The sequence below is a fragment of the Panthera leo genome, chromosome B3 (assembly GCF_018350215.1).
Source record: "Panthera leo isolate Ple1 chromosome B3, P.leo_Ple1_pat1.1, whole genome shotgun sequence".
Classification (NCBI taxonomy): Eukaryota; Metazoa; Chordata; class Mammalia; order Carnivora; family Felidae; genus Panthera; species Panthera leo.
In genome coordinates this window covers 33,744,100-33,765,602 of record NC_056684.1, presented here as the reverse complement: position 1 = coordinate 33,765,602, position 21,503 = coordinate 33,744,100, and the positions used below count along the sequence as shown (strand labels likewise).

The window sequence follows — 21,503 nt, the reverse complement described above, 5'->3', positions numbered from 1 at the left end:
TTCCTAGAAAAACACATCCTAAAAAATTAATGAAAAACAAACAGGAAGGACACAAATATTGTTGATCACAAATACAGGGTTGATATCTCTCAAATTTTTAAGGAACATATTATTCTTGGCTAATTATTCTTCTTTTAAGTGCAGAAAACATTTTGAAAGGATAAAAAACTACACAATTCACTTTAAGGAGCTGGCTTAATACTGGCACTAAAACCTAGTAATAATAATGATCGTACACAGATCTAGACACATATGCACAATCACACAAAACACACAAATCTTGCTTATGTTTGATAAACATCCTGAAGAAAATGACTGAATTCACGGTATTTTAATCAGCCATCTCTGTAATTTCCCAAATATCCTTAATTGTACATATGACTTTTAATTTAAAAAATTAGTTTTATTAACACAAAATAACTACGGATAGCTCAATATCTAGTCTACAATGTTTCTCATATTCACATAATTGAGAAACTGATACGTGTGTTAAAAACCCATTCTTTATATTGTTTTAACAGATGTTAAAACATATTCAAAACACATAAACCTGCTAAAAACTGAACAGTTTTTGATAATGATGATTGTTCTAATGTGCTCCAAAATATGCAACAAAAATATGCTCTACAATTAATCTACTGGAGCTTGTTCACCTTTCAATAATTTCACAAGTATATATCCCAAATAGAATTTAGTAAACAGACGACTGAAAATATTCATTGCTGCCTGAGGCAACTACAAAAAAATAATTAAAAAAATAAAATTAAATCATTATTTCAGAAACATTTCCTCCAAAGAAATAAATATAGGGGTGCCTGGGTGGCGCAGACAGTTAAGCGTACAACTCTTGATTTCAGCACAAGTCATGATCTCATGGTTCATGGGATCAAGCCCCGCCTCAGGTTCCAGCTTGAGTATGGAACCTGCTTAAAAGTCTCTCTCCCTCTTTCTCTGTACCCTCTCCATCTCTCTCTCTCTCTCAAAATAAATAAACATTAATAGTTAAAAAAAATAAATAAATCTAAAGTTATCATTGAACTGAACCACTGTGAGGAGAAGAATTAAATTAAAATCTTAACTAAAGAGTTTATATTTTAATTAAACCAGTTACTGTTCCTATCTTTGAATTCTATCTCAACAAAAGCCTTAAGGTTGCAATTATTATTACCAATTTTAACCAATTACAGGAAATCATCTTAAAAATAATTTCTAAGAACTAAATACAGGCATGATACTATGGTAGGTCCTGTCAGTACTTCTATAGCTCCTCAAACTTTGAAGATAACTTCTTCCTACTTACTACCAACCCTCCATTCTTAGAACCTGTTCAAACTATATGTAACAAGAGGATGGTTAAGAAGCTTGGGTTCAAATGGGAGATTTCCTATCAAATCACATTTGGAGTTAGTCTAACTTTGACACTGGTAAGCCTCATTCTCAGAATGGGATTTCTCCTTTTCACCAATACCTGGGCTCCTTTTTGAATTACCTGAATTGCTCTTGCCAGTCTCTAACCAAAGAAGGAATACCGCACTAGGACAATAAGCCTTGGTACTTGCTGAATGCCTGAACTTACAAGTAAACCCACTAGCTGCCATGCACTATATTAGCACCATACTAAGTGTTTTTATTGACTACATGTTGACTAAAATATCACCTAAAATGCCTGACTGAAATTGTTTATTCATTCACCTATTGTCAACCTCATGACTTTCAAAATTACCACCTTCAGATACCACACTCCACATCCTAGTAAAACTTCTTTCAATGAATGAGTCTAGTTTCAACTCCGTGTATCCTCTTCTGCCCCTTCTGCCAGACTAACTAATTTCACTTAAGTTAATAAGCAACACCCAGGCACGTGCAAAATAAGCACTCTAAGGTTAGATAAATAAGAAAGAGGCATCCATTGCCCTCAAAAAGCACTGCCGCCTTATAATGAACACAAACCACTAAATAACTTTCTGCTACAAAACCAAAATTAAATTAGGCTAAGCAGACACAAATGTTCTATCCTGATGGAGTCAGCTTACAGCATTTAATAAGGTTAATCTCTATGAAGAGGCAAATGAACCAAAATTTGAAAGATAAGTAATATTTTAACATAAAAAAGCAGGCTATTTATACCTGCAAAAAAATGTAAACAACCAAGATGTCCTTCAATAGGTGAATGAATAAACAAATTATGGTACATGCATACAATGGCATATTACCCAGCAATAAAGAGAAATGAGCTAGCGAGTCACAAAAAAGATATGAATGAATCTTAAATGCATACTGCTAAGTGAAGCAAATCAGTCTGAAAAGGCTGCATTCTATATAATTTCAATTATGTTACATTCTGAAAAAGGCAAATCTACAGGCATAGTAAAAAGATCAGTGGTTGCTAGGAGTTTGGGGAGAGAGGTTGAACAGGTGAAATACAAGAGGCTTTTAGGAATGAAACTATTCTATACCAATAGTAACATAATGGAAGAACACGACATTATGCATTTGCCATAACCCATGAAGTACAAAGAACAAATTTTTTAGAAAATTATTTCAGACACTGAGGGATCCTAGGAAAGAATGCAGACCATGACAAGAAAATCTAACTGTATGACAAATATATGAAACAACCTAAATGAAGGGAGTGGGAGAAAAAGGTGCTAACCTAAATTAATTCTGGATGAATGGAGTCAGAAAAACTAAAAGCAGAAGGAACACCATACTCTAGTTGATAGTCATTTCCCGTATCAGTGTATGTGTACATACATATATGTACATTCCCATACATGGACAGTTGACACTTAACGTGGATTTGAACTACATGGGTCTACTTAACATGCGGGTGTTTTTCAATAAATACAATACTGTAAATGTATTTTCTCTTCCTTATGGTTTTAACATTTTCTTTTCCCTTGCTTACTTTACTGTAAGAATACAGTATATGATAGATCTAACATACAAAATATGTATTAACCAACTGTTTAATAAGGCTTCTGGTCAACAACAGGCTATTACATTTTGGGGGAGTTAAAAGTTATACACAGATGGGAATGCAAGCTGGTGCAGCCACTCTGGAAAACAGTATGGAGGTTCCTCAAAAAACTAAAAATAGAACTACCCTACAACCCAGCAATTGCACTACTAGGTATTTATCCAAGGGATACAGGTGTGCTGTTTCAAAGGGACACGTGCACCCCCATGTTTATAGCAGCACTATCGACAACAGCCAAAGTATGGAAAGAGCCCAAATGTCCATCGATGGATGAATGGATAAAGAAGATGTGGTGTGTGTGTGTATGTATATGTGTGTGTGTGTGTGTGTGTGTGTATATATATATACATGTATATGTATATATGTGTATATACATGTGTGTGTGTGTGTGTGCGTGTGTATATATATATATATACATATGCACAATGGAGTATTACTCAGCAATCAAAAATAATGAAATCTTGCCATTTGCAACTACATGGATAGAACTGGAGGGTATTATGCTAAGTGAAATTAGTCAATCAGAGAAAGACAAAAATCATATGACTTCACTCATATGAGGACTTTAAGAGACAAAACAGATGAACATATGGGAAGGGAAACAAAAATAATATAAAAACAGGGAGGGGGACAAAACAGAAGAGACTCATAAATATGGAGAACAAACTGAGGGTTACTGGAGGGGTTGTGGGAGGGGGGATGGGCTAAATGGGTAAGGGACATTAAGGAATCTACTCCTGAAATCATTGTTGCACTATATGCTAATTTGGATGTAAATTTTTAAAAATAAAAAATTTTTTTAAAAAAGTTATACACAGATTTTTTTACTGCCCAGGAGAGCTGGCATCCCTAACCACTGCATTGTTCAAGGGTCAACTGTATACTGAAATTGAATAATTAAATAAATGAATGGCAGATGGTAGGAGATAGCTTCCTTATTGTTAAAGTGGGAGTTTCTATATAAGGGAAGAAGGCTAGGATGATACATGTGATAATGTATTAGTTAGAAACATCAGTATGACCTCAGGTTTACCTTTATATAGATATACATGGATATATAAAAACATTTGTAGTATGTGACTATACATGGATTAGTAAACACACATGTATTTCCTTGCTCTGTCAAACGAGAAGGCCTGTAAAATGATTTTGAGATGAATCTGGCAAGATGAGAAGTGAGCTGGGAAAACATGGGAAATCATCACTCCCGGAAGAATGAGGCAATAAAGACCTTGATTATAGGAAGAAGCATGGTAGGAAATTAAGACCTTTGGCTCCTATTTAGACATGAATAGAAAAAAGGTAAGTACCCTTTTCTCTTCACTCATCCAGATATTCCATCTTCAAATAAATAATCTAACCAAAATCTTAGTATAAGAAACAAATCTCAAATATAGAGGGAGAAACACTATTAATGGCTTAGAACATGATACAGTCTAGAGCGAAATACTGATCCTATCCAGCAAATTGAGGGATTATGGATATCTGGCCAAAGGGAGACAGGCAAGAAAACCCAAGCCTTTTAGAGATTCTGGTAATAGCAAAAATTCCATCTTTCCAAGAAACACCATAATAAAAAGCATTAACCCATTTACACCTAACCAAATAGTTACACAAAATTAAAAGTGAGCAGTTACCCCAGTATTTGAGAAATGACAACTGAAAATATAATCACTCACTTCTAATAATTCTGAGACAATAGGCAGAACTTCAGGATTACAGATATCTATGGAGTCATCCCGATATGTCTTCTTTTTATAACAGATATTACCCAAATGTAGTATTGCTGAGAGAAGAGAGAAAATCCTGTGAAAATAAAAACATAAATTACAGCTTGCTTATGTGCATTCTCTACACTTACTTCACTGCAAAATTCTAATCAAGCACATTAACCACTACAAATATGAAGTATCTAATCATTATAAAAATAAAAAAATATAGGAATACTAATTAAAATAATAAAAATTATGTATATTATGTCAGGTACTTCACAAAGTGCTTTACATAACCTTACTTTCAGTACTATATCACTTTTCAAACATAGTTGTTAGAAGAGGACTTGCTATTGCCTGAATCTGCTATAGTGTTTCAAAATCCATACCTCTCTAAATGTTTTTCATCCTGCCTGGAATTGTATCCTTTCCCTACATTGTATATTTCAGATCTACTGCATCAGAAACTTTAAAGGCAAGTCCTTGGAATCTGTATTTTTTTAACTAAGTAGCTTAGGTGATCTTTCATTATTAGTTACATCTTTGAAATGTTTTCCTACATCATACTAAGGTGCCCTTGATAAATGCTTTTAAAACATACACTATGAGGGCATTAGGGTAAATTACCTGATATCAGGCCCCTCTTATAAAAACAGCATCTACATCTGGACACTCCTTTCCATTCTTCCCTCACATCTAAGAGGAACACACGACCCTTCTCCAGTCAACAACTAAACCTCTACTTGTGCTCTGCATCCTGGGAACTCCAGTTGACTCATTAATTTTATTATACCTATTTCCTATATCTTACCTGAACCTACAAGAACTTTCTACCAAAATAATATCATGTTCACTTTTCTCTTTAAATAACCCATCCTAGATCCTACATCTTCTCCTTCCCTTCACAAACAGGCTTTTTAAACTGTTAACTTACACACTTGTCTTCACTTTGTCATTCCCTGTTTACTATCACATTCTGGCATCTGACTCCATTAAAATATCTCATTGAAGCTACCAATGACCTCCATTAAACCACGAAAAGTATATTGTGTCCTAACTTACCTGATCCCTCAAAGGCATTTAACATAGCTGAACCTTCCATCTAAAAGCCCTTCCTAGAAATCCATACATATATACACATCTTTCTGGCTTGTCCCATTGTTTCCTTATAATAAACCTGTCCTACCTGTAAAATTTTAACTAGTGTGTTTTCCAAAAATTACTAAGTGTTCTAAATAAAATAAAGATACTGCTTTAGGAATCTAACCTATACATTCAAAATCCCTGAATCAACAACTAATTGATCTAATTTTTCAAACAATTTAAAATTTTAAATGTTTGAGGGGCACCTGAGTGGCTCAGATGGTTAAGCATCCGACTCTTGGTTTTGGCTCAGATCATGATCTCGTGGTTTGTGAGTTCGAGCCCTACATCGGGCTCTGTGCTGACAGCATGGAGCCTGCTTGACATTTTCTCTCTCCCTCTCTCTCTGCCCCTCCCCTGCTCACTCTCTCAGTCTCTCACTCAAAAATAAATAAAGTTTAAAAATTTAAATGTCTGAATCATTAATACGACTCAAATAAAACACAGGCCAATTATAAAGGAATAATTTATAAAAGTACTCTGGGTTAGAGAGGAAATTCAGTATCAACTGAATCATTATACAGACTAATGGAAGCCAAAATATATAAAAACACAAATTCATGGGCCATTTATTAAAAACTATTTTTAGTAGGAGTTTATGTAGTTGCTAATTACATTGTTTCAGAATATGGGGTTCAATAATCTGCACATTAATGTTTTCTCACACACAAATACATAATGCATAGTCTCCAATAATAAATGTTACATAACAATCTCATGTACAATGATTAAACACAAAAAAGATTTACAAATATGAATAAGAATCCCTGTTCTCAGAAAGCTTATAATCTTGCAATAGGAGAAAACACAGACTCAAAAACTGTAAGGCAGGGTATACTAAAATACTGAAGGCAGAAACAATACACAATTAAGAAAAATTTCACTAAAGAGACAGGACATGGGGTGACTGGCTGGCTCAGTAGGAAGAGTGTGTGACTCTTGATCTCAAGACCATGAGTTTGAGCCTCACACTGGGTATAGAAATTACTTAAACAAAAAGGGAAGACATGTACAGTACTCTAAAGCAAACAGGTTTCAATTAATATACCAAATTTTGGGCTGCCTACAGGGCTGTGTTAAGAATAATTCTGGGGGCGCCTGGGTGTATCAGTTGGTTGAGCAACCAACTTCGGCTCAGGTCATGATCTCACAGCTCATGAGTTCAAGCCCCATGTCAGGCTCTGTGCTGACAGCTCAGAGCCTGGAGCCTGCTTCGGATTCTGTGTCTCCCTCCCTCTCTGCCCCTAACCCACTCGCATTCTGTCTCTCTCTCAAAAATAAATAAACGTTAAAAAAAAAAAAAAAAAAAAAAGCTGCTGATAAAAAAAAAAGAATAATTCTGGATTAGATCTGAGTGCAGTGGAAAAGAATTTTGTGAATTATCAGCAGATAATTAATCATGGTCACAGGAGAGGGGAATAGCAGTACATATGATATGTTATCAAAAAAAGAACTGAAAGTATGTGAATGACTGAAAAAGAGATAAAGATGTGTCCTTCAGGGCACTTGGATGGCTCAGTTGGTTGAGCATCCAACTCTTGATTTTGGCTCAGGTCACGATCCTGGGGTCATAGGATAAGAGCCCCACATTGGGCTCTGTGCTCAGCACAGAGTCTGCTTGGAATTCTCTTTCCCTCCGTCCCTCTCCCCCAGCTTGTTTTCTCCCTCCCTCTCTCTCTCTCTCTCTTTCTCTCTCTAAATTAAATAAATGAAGGGGCACCTGGGTGGCTCAGTCAATCAAGCATCTGACTCTCAATTTCACTCGGGTCATGATCTCACAGTTTGTGGGATCGAGCCCCCCATCAGGCTCCACGATGACAGCTTAGAGCCTGCTTGGGATTCTCTCTCCCTCTCTCTCTGCCCCACCTACTCTCTCTCTCTCTCCCAAAATAAATAAACATAACTATTATTATTATTATTATTATTAAAATAAAATGAAGAAAAAAAATTTTTAAGTGGGTCCTTCAAGGAATTGGGAAAATACTGAACATTCAGAATACAACATACTGTTTTAGGACACACCATCAGCCTAGTTAAAATGCAAAACTTGTGTTAGGGAGTATCTGAAGATAATACTAAAAGATAAAGAAAGGTCAAATTAAGGCCAGGCTACTAAGAACATACTTTTTCCAGTGTTTTCCAATATGAAACACAGTGATATCAGAAAGTGTAAAAGACACACAATCCCTTGGTGTATGAGAAATATTTTATTTCCAATGTATGTTACCTTTAAAAAAATGAAATTCAGTTTCACTATTATTTAATATATAGACTGACACTTTGGTCCATATATGTCAATCAGGTATCACATGAGGTATGTTGAGGGACGAATATAATATAGCATGGAGGAACTATAGTGGTACTCTCATTTACTTAGTAACTTTCAGTGAAATGCAGTTTATGTGACTAATTAAATTGGCTTGCATATTTACATATTGTACTATTTGGCAAAAAATCATTTTGGCAAATAATCTAACTGAAGATCATACTAATGATGTAATCACAAGTAAACAAGAAAACAGCAGAGCTGTTATTCTACTTTTAGTATAAGATTAAAAGTTGACAATATAATCACATCTGACATAACTAATTCAATTCCTGTCTCAAAAAAATAGTTCTGTTACTTTTTTTTTTCTGGTGAGAGGTTATTTGTCTTTAATTTTAAAAAGTTTGTTTTATTTTAAATATAATTTGCTTCATCTTTATTTCAACCTTTTTACATTGCTATTTTGTTTATAATGAACAAAATATGTTTAGTACAATAGTACAGAAATAAATTTACAGAGGAAAAACAGGGAAATTATATTTTATTGAGAGGTACACATGCCTTAGGATTAGAGCTCAATGACGCAGAAAATAAGAAACTATAAAAATAGCATTATAAAGCAAGTTGTTTTTTTTTTTTAATTTTTTTTTTTTCAACGTTTTTTATTTATTTTTGGGACAGAGAGAGACAGAGCATGAACGGGGGAGGGGCAGAGAGAGAGGGAGACACAGAATCGGAAACAGGCTCCAGGCTCCGAGCCATCAGCCCAGAGCCTGATGCGGGGCTCGAACTCACAGACCGCAAGATCGTGACCTGGCTGAAGTCGGACGCTTAACCGACTGCGCCACCCAGGCGCCCCTAAAGCAAGTTTTTAAATAAGGTCCATGGACAGGCTTTAGGAGCACCATGAATTCCCACAATTGCATGCAAATATTTATGGATGCACATTTTACAGGAAGAAGAGCTCCAACTTTTAAGAGATTTTCAAAGAATTTATAATTAAAAAAGCAATTCATAACAGGTCTTTTAAGTAATGCTTAACAAGGGAGAAGGAAGCACTAGCTCAGCAATATCCATTAGAAAATTCTTTCAAAGGACCAAGGAAGAGGAACTTCTTAACCATACATTGTGATTTGTTCTCTACCAATGGTATAGAGTACAATAAATAAACTCACTGTCTTCGTGTCTTGGGAAGAAATCCTACCATTTCCATGGCCAGTTGTAAGCGTTCAAAGTCATGCCTCAAATCTTCCCCCTCTACGGAGAAGCAATCCTGCTTATTAAAGAAAAAAGGGGAAGAAATCAAGATTACCTATTGAAATATAAGGTAGGCCACTCAGAAATAATAGTAACTTAGGTAAGTATACCTGTGTATAAAAATTAGAGCTGGTGAAATATTTAGACACAGCCAAATTCATTAGAACTCTTATGACAGGTTTGCAAACTCAACACATACCTACCAAAATAACAATTAAGTCACCTTTTTTTCTTCCTTTCACAAATCACCAAGACAAGGATCTCAAAGCAACTTAAGATAAAGAGCTAGCAATATAAAATGTTCTGATACCAAGTTTGATTTTGAATGGTGAAGAGTCCTGAAGATCCGAAGCATTTAAGAGAGCTCAATTCCACAAACAAATGTTATTTAATCAACAAATATTTAATAAATACCTATCCCTATGCAAGATGCTAAACAAGATCCTGAGACACAAAAATAAATTTTAGAAGAGGCAGTAATTTAGTTGAGAAATGAAGCCTAGTTTTATATAAAGATGTTTATATCAGTATTAGATATAAAAATAGTTCCTAATGAAATAATATAAATGTGATTATCAATCAGCAAAAAAAGTATACGTGAAAATTAAAAATGTGCAAAGAATACATATTAGTGCATAAAAATAGCTGTGAACTACCAAATAAAAAAATACTACTTTTGTCGGGTAATCCTTGCATTTCAGTTACCAAAAAAGTCAAACATATACATAATCTGTATCTTTAAAATAACAAATAGGTTTTTAGAGCCCTTTACTGTTTTTGCTCACATTCCCTTACACCTACATTTTCAAACACCTCCTCACACATATTTACTTTTTGAAGATACTGTAGAAGGTTGCATCAAGTTCTCAATACATGCATTAACTGTTAATCTGTTTTATTCACTGAAGATCTCTAGCATCAAGTCAGTGCCAAGAAAAAAGTGGATAATCATTAAGGTAAATATATAGTCAGTGAATTACTGAACAAGTACTGAATTAGATGAAATATTCCTTTTTGAGAAAGTACTCATTTATTATTTTTAGACTATCAAGTATCTAGCATGTATACCCTTTCAACCCTGTAAGAATGAGTTAAACTAGATATAGTTTAAAATATAAACACAAGGAGGCAATTAGGGGTATATACATTCAATTGGGAAGAAAACAGGCTCAGAGATTAAATAATTCACCTAAATGACAGGAGTGGCCAAATGAAAATCTATCCAGTTCTAAATCCTCTGCACTCCCTCATGCAACACCAGTTGCTTGAGCTTATTTAATAAGATACCTCTTAATAGGAATTAAACCAACATAAAATGGGCAACAACTGGTCCCTTGTTAAAAGCAATTTTCTCATCACAGTTCTCCTCAGGATCATTTGTACTACTCCATTACATGTATGATAATACAGAACACATTACAAAACAATCCTTAACAATCCTCTCTTCTCGGGACACCTGGGTGGCTCAGTCAGTTGAGTGTCCAGCTTCAGCTCAGGTCATGATTTCATGATTCTGCCAGTTGGAGCCCCACATCGGCCTCACTGCTGTCAGCACAGAGCCCCGCCTTGGGTCCTCCGTCTCCCTCCCTCTCTGCCCCTGCCCCACTCGCGCTCTCTCAAAAATAAATAAGACATTTAAAAAAAAAAAAAACATCTCTCTTCTTATAATGCTAAGTCACATAAGTTCTCATAACTCAGAGGGACACAAAGTTTAGTTTGGCCCCAAATATACTCTGAGGAGGGCTAGGAAGATAAACCAAAAGATTCTCAGATTGACTGCTTGCTTTCATCAATTAACTTGTAAGAAAAAGCAACAGAAATTATTCAAACTATAATAGACTGAAAACATCAGCAACAGGCTAGTGAGGAAAGGTATAAAAGGATAGGGGCGCCTGGGTGGCTCAGTTAAACGTCCGACTCCGGCTCAGGTCATGATCTCACGGTCCGTGAGTTCGGGCCCTGCGTCGGGCTCTGTGCTGACAGCTCAGAGCCTGGAGCCTGTTTCAGATTCTGTGTCTCCCTCTCTCTCTGACCCTCCCCTGTTCATGCTCTGTCTCTCTCTGTCTCAAAAATAAATAAACATTAAAAAAAAATTAAAAAAAAAAAGAAAGGTATAAAAGGAGTAGAAGAATTTGGGTATAAAATTCTAAAAAGAAAAGATGGAGATAATGATGATCTCAAAGGTGGCAGCAACATTGGGAACATGTACTGTACATTTATGAAGTACTAATAAGCACTCTATCAAGCTGTTTATTAGATGCACTAATTTATTTATTTCTTAATTTTTTTTAATGTTTATTTTTCAGAGGGAGAGAGAGACAGAGTGTGAGCAGGGGAGGGGCAGAGAGAGAGGGACAGAATCGGAAGCAGGCTCCAGGTTTTGAGCTGTCAGCACAGAGCCTGACGCAGGGCTCGAACTCACAGATCACAAGATCACGACCTGAGCCAAAGTTGGACGCTCAACCAACTGAAACACCCAGGCACTCCTGCACTAATTTAATACTCACAAAAGTTAAAGAACATTGTTATCCCTTTAGACAGACGATGGAAACAAAAGAGTTACGTGACCTGCTCAGGTTCTCAAATCTAGTAAATGGGTAAGCCAGTCATCAAGGCAAGTCTGTCTGCTTCAGAGCCCAAATCCCGAAGCATGACTCAGACTAAATAACAGCAGATCAGTTCATAACGTCACAATAAGCTCTTTACAGGCAATCAAGTCTTACATTTACTATATGAGTCTACCAGTCTCCTACCTACTTCCCAACAGATCAGTCACTTGATGTAATAGGTGAAAGGTGGAAACTTCTCAAGAGTGGCAAAACAGCATAATTTTTCCTACTAAAATTTATCAGAATCTATAAATTTAAATGTCTAAATTTAATTTTCCATAATGTTAAATCTGAAACCATAAATTAATTGATATATAATGAAAAGGTAATGCAATTAAACTTTGTATGAAGGAAAAAATTAATGTCCATAATTCCTGATCCTTCCCAACTCTCTGAAACAGTTGTATAATTACTGGAGGTTGTAAACACATGCAGTGAAAATTAAAGTCATGGTTATTTAAAGCAAGGACAAAGATATGTTTCCAGAAGGAATAGTTAATAAATTAGTTCATTAGTTAATAGATATAGACGAGTGCAGATTCTCAGCCTTTTATATCTGACCTCATTACAAAGGGAATGTCAGGAAAAAGATTTTTTATGTTCTCTTTATAATTACAAACTTGCCTTTATAAAATGTAACAAATAAAATTAAATTTACCTACTCATTTTATGCCCTTAAATCATACATCATATATGCCCTACATCATATATGCCCTTAAATCACTTAATTTAAACATATTATTTATCTTATTTATAAGAATTTCAATTCTTAATATTTGGAAAATGATAGCCTCTCTTGCTATTAAAAAAAATTCAAAGAAAAATGTACATGCATCCATCATGTGAAAAGACTGTTAACTGACACATAAAACAGGAAGACTATAACTTTTTAAAATAAACAATACATACTACTCACAACATGTGAGTAATGAAATCACTAAAAAAAATACTGAAAAAATATATCTCAAGGAAAAACACCCTGTAGTTCATAAGAATCCACATCAATGTTGAAATCAGGAATGCAAATCAATTTATTGTCAAAATAAATATAGACTAAACATGAGCAGCAAAAGAATAAAGTTTTAAAAAGTAAATTGACTGGTTTTTAATCCACACACTATACACATACAAATAAATCAATTCAAAGAAATTAAACATTAATTTCTCTTCTTTCCTAGAGTCTTTGTATTTCAGCTGATTTTCTTTCTAAGTCATGAGATAGATGCAAATGAGCAAGGTGAGTGAGGGTCCTTTAACAGGAACACAGAATATTTAGGTACTTGTACTGACCGGCTCAGAGTCATAGCAATAATCATCCCAGCTCTGTCTGAGGGGTTTCTTTGTTATCTGAAAGTAAGGCAGATTAGTTAGGTAGAAGTAATGGTTATTACTCTTCTCTAATTATCTCTTAGAAATAATATTCAGTTACCACTGCTGCTACCCAAAGAAAGTTATTTTGTGTAGCAGCATAAAACAAGAAACAACTAGGTGAACATTCAGATTCTGGGAGATCATATATCATTACAACGAATCCATACATGCTGTTGTCCAGCAACTCTGAGATTTGTATTAATTGATCAATCTTACATTCTATGAATACTGACCCCTTTAGGACAAGAATATGTGTGGTATGGACACCGATAAAAAAAAAAATCTGGAAGAAGAATTAATAAGCTCTGGGTTTCTATAATACTATCAGCTCATTTATGGGTAATTATTAGTTTTTAAAAAGAAAATATTTAATCACCCAAATATATGCAAATTGTTTAAACAGGGAAAAGAAAAAGGTCAGAAGCTAAATCAGTAACTTTTTAAATCTACTTAATTTTTATACAGTGGAAATGTTTAGTATTTATATCAAGAAGTGAAATTTTAAATCATCTTGAAATTGATATATTTGATAACAAAGCTATATTAGCTTATATAAAATAGGTAGTTTCAAAACTAAGAAGTATCATTACACAGCATGCTGTGTATCTTGGGAAAAGTCTAGGATACTCATTTCATAACCTTACTACAAACTATCATCAAATGTCAATTTCTTTACAAAAGCTCCACAAACATTTTTTAAATTACCATAAAGACATTTATTTCCAAGGATATTACATCTTGTCTTGATCCAAAAAAACAAGGAATGTCTTTCTGTTAAGTGATCTACTGTCATACCAATTTCATTGATTTTGGTTCTAGGATTTTTGTTAATATGAGAAGTAATAAAATTGGAGAAACTACTGTAATGAAAAACTGGGAGAAATTACTCCCTAATTAGGGGTGAATTTTTGAGTTTCAGAGAAAGATACAAATTCTGTAAGTCATTCTTTTTGATGAATTTCATACTAAATAGGATCATTCACTAAATTAAAAAAAAATCATACTTTAAGTTAGTAGCTTAATATCATGCAAAGAGGCATATGTATTAGACTTCAAAACATACAAAAAAGTTTCAAGTAATCCCATGCAAAGGACAAACATTAATTATTAGTGACATTTAGCATGCTCTTGTCAATAAAAGGTAAATCAAGTGATTTACCAACTTGGAAAAGACCAACCCATTTTATTAAGGTGTAAGTATGTATATAAACAGTTTATTATTCTCTGAAAGAGTCTCACAAAAAGCAAAGGGCACACATATAACTAACTTCTTACAACTGAAAATAATAATAATTTTTAAATTTGAGAAGCGCATCACATAAACTTTTAGACAGCATGTATGAAAATGCTAGTTAATGTCTATTACCAGGTTCAGAGAACAAAGTATTAAGAAGAAAACTTTTCTCAAGAGCTAAAATTTAATAATGCCCAACATTCAAAATACTTTTCATGAATCCTCACCTGATTTAGATAATGATACTCTTCCGGTCGTTTAAGATGGAATGCTAATCTTTCTTCTTCATTTGCTCCTGCCAGGAGGTAATAAAATACATGATAATTCCTGTTGGAAACAGAGTATGGCTTTAGAATGGACATGATCTATAGTCGTCATTTATCAGAAAAAAAGAGCAAATGTTAATAAAATGTTTCAACTTTGCCTCATTTTTAAAAAAATTTTTTTAGTGTTTATTTATTTTTTAGAGAGAGAGAGACAGAATGAAAGCGGGGAAGGAGCAGAGAGAAAGGAGACAATCTGAAGCAGGTTCTAGGTTCCGAGCTGTCAGCACAGAGCCTGATGCAGGGCTCAAACTCACTAACTGTCAGATCATGACCTGAGCCGAAGTCGGCCGCTTAACTGACTGAGCCATCCAGGCGCCCTGGACTTTGCCTCATTTTTTAATGCAAAAGTGGTAAGTTCAATATTTTAAGTATTACAAAATAAATGATGTTTTGGATGCTAAATTCAAAAGAGAGGGGTGAAGGCAGCTATATGGCAAAGGTTAAGACCTGAAAATTCTCTCCTTCATAAAACCAATTAGAAAACTGGCAAATTTGTCAGAATCAACTTTTTCAGAACTCTAGAAAATACCTCAAAGCTTAAAGCAATCCAAGGAGTGTTTACATAAGAAAAACAGCCCAATCTCAGTAAAAAATCCAACCTTTGTAGCCTTTTAACTTGCCCTATTCCATCTCCTGTTCACCAGATCCATGGTAGCCTTCAAAACCACTAGCTTATAATGGTGATGGACACCAATAGCCTGGCAGCTTTCAAAAGAGAGCAGAACAGAGTTAGAGCTCATTGAAAAGCCTCATTCTCTGAGAAATATCATTATTTAAACTATCTGGTGGTTCCCTGGAAGAAGCCAGACAGTTCAAAACTGCCTTTATTGACATTACTCACACTTAGCCCAGTGTGAAAACCTTTTCCCCAGGGGCATTGGTAGAAAATTATAGGCAATTTTTTGAAACATATCAGCTACATTAAACAATGAATAAATGCTGGGACAAACAACAGGTTAACAAAAATTTAAAGGGAAATATGATCTCCACACCAGCTTTTAATTCCAATTAAAATTGGAATTAATTCTATATTCTAATATTCTAATTCTATATTCTAATTCTAATTCTACATTCCTAGGAATCGAGAAGGCCATGCACATACGTAAGGCTGTGCACATGCCCAGGGCTTCATGTCTTCTTGGCAAAGACCAAAGAGGGTACTGAACTCTCACCTCTGGCTAACCTTGAAGGGATACACATGCAGGAAGTAACGGCAAAGGCAGAATTATAAAATGCCTGAGTGTACATCATCAGGAAAATACAAATCAAAACCACAATGAGATACCACCTCACACCTGTCAGAATGGCTAACATTAACAACTCAGGTAATAACAGATGTTGGCGAGGATGTGGAGAAAGAGGATCTCTTTTGCACTGCTGGTGGGAATGCAAATTGGTGCAGCCACTCTGGAAAACAGTATGGAGGTTCCTCAAAAAAACTAAAAATAGAACTACCCTATGACCCAGCAATTGCACTACCAGGCATTTATCCAAGGGATACAGGTGTGCTGTTTCAAAGGGACACATGCCACCCCCATGTTTATAGCAGCACTATCGACAATAGCCAAAGTATGGAAAGAGCCCAAATGTCCATCGATGGATGAATGGATAAAGAAGATGTGGTATATATATACACAATGAAGTATTAGTCGGCAATCAAAAAGAATGAAATCTTGCCATTTGCAACTATGTGGATGGAACTAGAGGGTATTATGCTAAGTGAAATTAGTGAGTCAGAGAAAGACAAAAATCATATGGCTTCACTCATATGAGGACTTTAAGAGACAAAACAGATGAACACAAGGGAAAGGAAACAAAAATAATATAAAAACAGGGAGCGGGACAAAACAGATGAGACTCATAAATATGGAGAACAAACTGAGGGTTACTGGAGGGGTTGTGGGAGGGGGGATGGGCTAAATGGGTAAGGGGCATTAAGGAATCTACTCCTGAAATCATTGTTGCACTATATGCTAATTTGGATGTAAATTTTAAAAAATTAATTTTAAAAAATTAAAATAAAAAAATAAAATCTATTTTGATATCAAAAAAAAAAAAAAATGCCTGAGTATTAAAGGAACGAATCAATACAAACAGAATTCCCTGAGGCAAAGACTAAGAGATTTACAGTTTCTAAGCATTTAATCAAATCACTAGCTGACAACTAAGCTAACCAAGCAGATACTTGAATGGCCACACTTAGAGACTTCATGAAATTAGTTCAAAAAGTCACGATACAAACATAAAAACAACCACAAACAGTAGGAACAGGAGAATCTCATTTCGAGAGCTGCCACACAATTATTTTAAATGTCCAATTATTATTTGAAATGTCCAATTTTCAAATAAATGTATGAGGCATGTAAAGAAACAAAGTATAGCACATACAAAAGAAAAAACACAATCAATAATAACAGTCCTTGAGGAAGCCTTGGTACACAAGATTTTTAATCAACTATTTTAAATACGTTCCAAGAACTGAAGGAAACCATGTGAAAGAACTAAAGGAAAGTAGAATAGTGTCTCATCAAATAGAGCCTATCAATAAATATATAGAACTTAAAAAAATAATCAAAAAGGAATTGGAATTGAAAAATATAATAACTAAAATGAAAAACTACTTAAAAGCACTCAACAGCAGACCTGAGTGGGCAGAAGGCATCAGTGAACCTGAAGACAGGTCATTTGAAACTAGTCTAAAGAGAAAGAAAAATTAATGAAGAAAATTGAACAGAGCTTCAGATATCTGTGGGACACCATTAAGCAGACACCAACACACGCATAATAGGAGTCCCAAAAAGAGAGGAAAAGAGCAAAAAGAATATCTGATAAACTAATGATCAAAAACTCTCCAAATGTGATGAAAAAACAACTGCACATCCAAGAAACTCAACAAACTCCAGGGAAAAAAACTTGAAGAGATTAACATTTAGACAAATTAAAACTATTTAAACACAAAGACAAATTTTCAAAGCACCATGAGAAGATATGCTAATCAAGGAATCCTAATAAAAGATTTCTCATCAGGAACCATGGCACCAGAAGAATAACACACTTTTAAGTACTGAGACTAAAAACACTACCAATCAAAAATTATATGTCCAACAAAACTATCCTACAAAAATAAAGGAGATGTTAGGATAGTCCCAGATAAACAAAAATTAAGAGACTTTATAGCTAGCAGATGGGTCCCATAAGAAATGCTACAGGGCCTTTTTCTAGCTGAAATGAAAGGAGACCAGACAATTTTCAATTAAATGTGAAGAAATAAACAGCACTAGTAAAGGCAACTATGTAAGTAAATATAAAAGATAGCATGTATTTAAGGTTTTTGTCTGTAACTCTTTTCCCACCTATTAGATCTCAAAGACACCAGCCAAAAAACAATGACCAATCTGTATTGATGGATCTACCATTATAAAGATGTAATTTATATGATAATAATAGTACAAAGGAGAGGGAAAGGAACAGAGCTACACAGGAGCAAAGTTATTTGTGCATTATCAAAATTAAGTTATTACTCCAAAGAAGATTGATAAAATGTTAACTGTAATTGCCAGGGGAAGCATTAAGAAAATAACTTAAGGGGCGCCTGGGTGGCTCAGTCGGTTGGGCATCCAACTTCGGCTCAGGTCATGATCTCACGGTTCATGAGTTCAGACCCCACGTCAGGCTCTGTGCTGACAGCTCAGAGCCTAGAGCCTACTTTGGATTCTGTGTCTCCTTCTCTCTCTGCCACTCCCCAACTTGTGCTCTCTCTCTCTCTCTGTCTCTCAAAAATAAATAAATGTAAAAAAAATTTTTTTTAAATAAAATAACTTAAGAAATATGTAATAAGAGATGCCAACAGTACACAGAAAACATCTATTTATCCAAAACACAGCAGTAACTGGAGAATAGAAGAACTAAAACATCATAAAAATATATAAAACAAATAGCAAAATAACATTCATAAATCCTATCTTAGCAATTATATTAAGTATAAATTAATTAAACACTCGAGTCCAAAGATGAGTAAAATCAACTATATGCTATCTACAACCGACACACTATAGATTAAAAGATACAAAAAGGCTTAAAGTAAAAAGGATGGAAAAAATACCATGCAAAAAAAATAAGTGAAAGAAAGCTGAAATGTCTATATTAACATCTGATACAATAGACCTTAAGACAAAAATTATTACTAGCTGCAAAGGACATTTTATAGTGACAAAAGGGTCAATTGGTCAAAAAGATGTAACAATTCTAAATATAAATACATATAAAAACAAGCTTCAAAATACATAAAGCAAAAACTGAAAGAACTGAAAAAAGAGGAAAAAAAAAAAAAACAATTCAACATAGTACTGAGATATTCCAACATCTCACTTTCAATAATAAACAGAACAAGACAAAAGATCAACAAGGAAAAAGAAAACTTGAAAAATACTAACAACCAACCAGACCTAACAGCCATCTATAGAATACTCCATCTAACAACAGCAGGATAATTACCCATGAAACATTCTCCAGGTTAGAAAATGTTAGACTATCTGGGGTGCCTGGGTGGCTCAGTCAGTTAAAGTGTCCAACTTCGGCTCAGATCATGATCTCACAGTTTGTGAGTTCAAGCTCCAGGTCAGGCTCTGTACTGCCAGATTGGAGCCTGAAGCCTGCTTCAGATTCTGTGTCTCCCGCTTTCTCTGCTCTTCCCTGTTTCTGTGCCCAAGCGTGCTTGTGCACTCACTCTCTCTAAGATAAATAAACTTAAAAAAAAAAAATGTTACACTATAAAACAAGTCTCAATAAATGTAAGGGGACTGTAGCATCTGGGTGGCTCATTAAGTGTCTGACTCTTGATTCTGGCTCAGGTCATGATCTCACAGTTCATGAGTTTGAGCCCCCCACATCAGGCTCTGCGCTGACAATGCAAAGCCCGTTTAGGATTCTGTCTCTCTCCCTCCCTCTCTTTCTCTCTCTCAAAATAAATAAATAAAGTTTAAATAGGGGTGCCTGGGTGGCTCAGTCAGTTAAGCGTCCGACTTCAGCTCAGGTCATGATCTTGCACCTTGTGAGTTTGAGCCCCACATCATGCTCTGTGCCTGAAGCCTACTTAGGATTCTGTGTCTCCTCGCTCTGTCCCTCCCCCACTCGTGCTGTTTCTGTCTCTTAAAAATAAAAAACCTTAAAAAAATTTTTAATAAAGTTTAAACGTAAGGAAACTGAAATCATACAAACTATGTTCTCTAACGACCTTACAATGAAATCAAAAACCAATAACAAATTTCCAAAATTCAAAAATACAGAAGGAAATTCACAAACACACTCCTACATCACAATGGGTTCAAAGAAGAAATCACATAGGAAATTAGAAAATACACCGAGATGCATGAAAACAAAAATACAACATGCCAAAACATGGGAACCACTGAAGCAATGTTCAGTGGGTCTTTATAGCTAGCTGTAAACCCATATTAAAACAGAAGAAAGAACTCAAATCTAACCATTCACCTTAAGAAGCTTAAAAAAATTTTTTTTTTAATTTAAAGAGGAGCAAATGAATCCAAAGCAAGCAGAACAAAGTGATAAGCATGAGAAGGGAAATAAAATAGGCAACAGGAAACTGAGAAAAATCAACCAAAACTTGGTCCTTTCAAAAAATCAACAAGATTGACAAACTCTTATCTAAACTGACCCAAAAGGTGGGGGAGATTGCTATGGTCTGAATGTGTGCGCCTCAAAGTCCTATCTTGAAATCTTAACCCCAAAAGGTAATGGTATTAGGAAGTAGGGCCTTTGGGGTTGATTAGGTCATGACAGGTAGAGCCCTAATGAATGGGATTAGTAATGTTATAAAAGAGGTCCTACAGAGTTCCCTATCCCATTCCACCACATGAGGACCAAGCAAGAAGGTATGAGTAATGAACCAGGAAGAACTCTAACCAGAATGCAACCATGCTGTCACCTTGATCATTGACTTCTCAGCTTCCAGAACTCTAAGAAATAAATTCCTATTGTTTATAACCTTCCCACGTTGAGGTATTTTATTATAGCAGCCCAAACAAAGATAGGAGTAAACCTCAAATTCAAGAAGAAAAGGGGAAACATTATTACTAGTCTTTTAGAAATAAAAAATATTATGAGGGAATACTATAATTTTTTTTTGTCAACAAATTAGATGAACTAAATGAAACAGACAAATTCCTTGACAGATAAAAACCTTAAAACCTGGCTAAAACGGAAACAAAAAATCTACAGAGACTTATAATAACTAAAGTGTTTGAATTAATAATCAAAACTTCCCCCAAAACCCCAGAACCAGATGGCTTCGCTAGTAAATTCTACCAATCATTTAAAACAGTATTAACCCAATCCTTCCCAAACTTTTCCCATCTCATTTTATGACACAGTATTATCTTGATACCAAAACCAAAGACATCAGGAGAAAAACAAAAAAACTTACAGCAATATCCCTTATGAATACAGACGTAAAAAAATCCTCAACAAAATACTAGCAACCCAAACGCAGCAACACATAATAAAGATTATACATCTATCCACAAATAGAATCCAGAAAAATAATAGTGAATTAGTTTATAAACTCTGGATCTTATTTATCTCCCTCC

The 21,503-nt window shown here is 34.8% G+C and overlaps 1 protein-coding gene across 7 annotated transcripts in view; it reads right to left on the bottom strand.

Annotated features, from left to right (window-relative positions):
* The window catches only part of MYO9A (myosin IXA), a 282,825-nt gene that overhangs the window by 196,049 nt on the left and 65,273 nt on the right, over positions 1-21,503 (bottom strand). For all 7 annotated transcript variants that reach the window (XM_042941515.1, XM_042941514.1, XM_042941518.1 and 4 more), the window contains exons 5-8: positions 14,800-14,899; positions 13,258-13,314; positions 9,277-9,374; positions 4,660-4,786 (exon numbers count right to left, since the gene is read on the bottom strand). In XM_042941515.1, the coding sequence (XP_042797449.1) occupies positions 4,660-4,786; positions 9,277-9,374; positions 13,258-13,314; positions 14,800-14,899 (382 nt within the window). The remainder of the gene's footprint in view (positions 1-4,659; positions 4,787-9,276; positions 9,375-13,257; positions 13,315-14,799; positions 14,900-21,503) is intronic.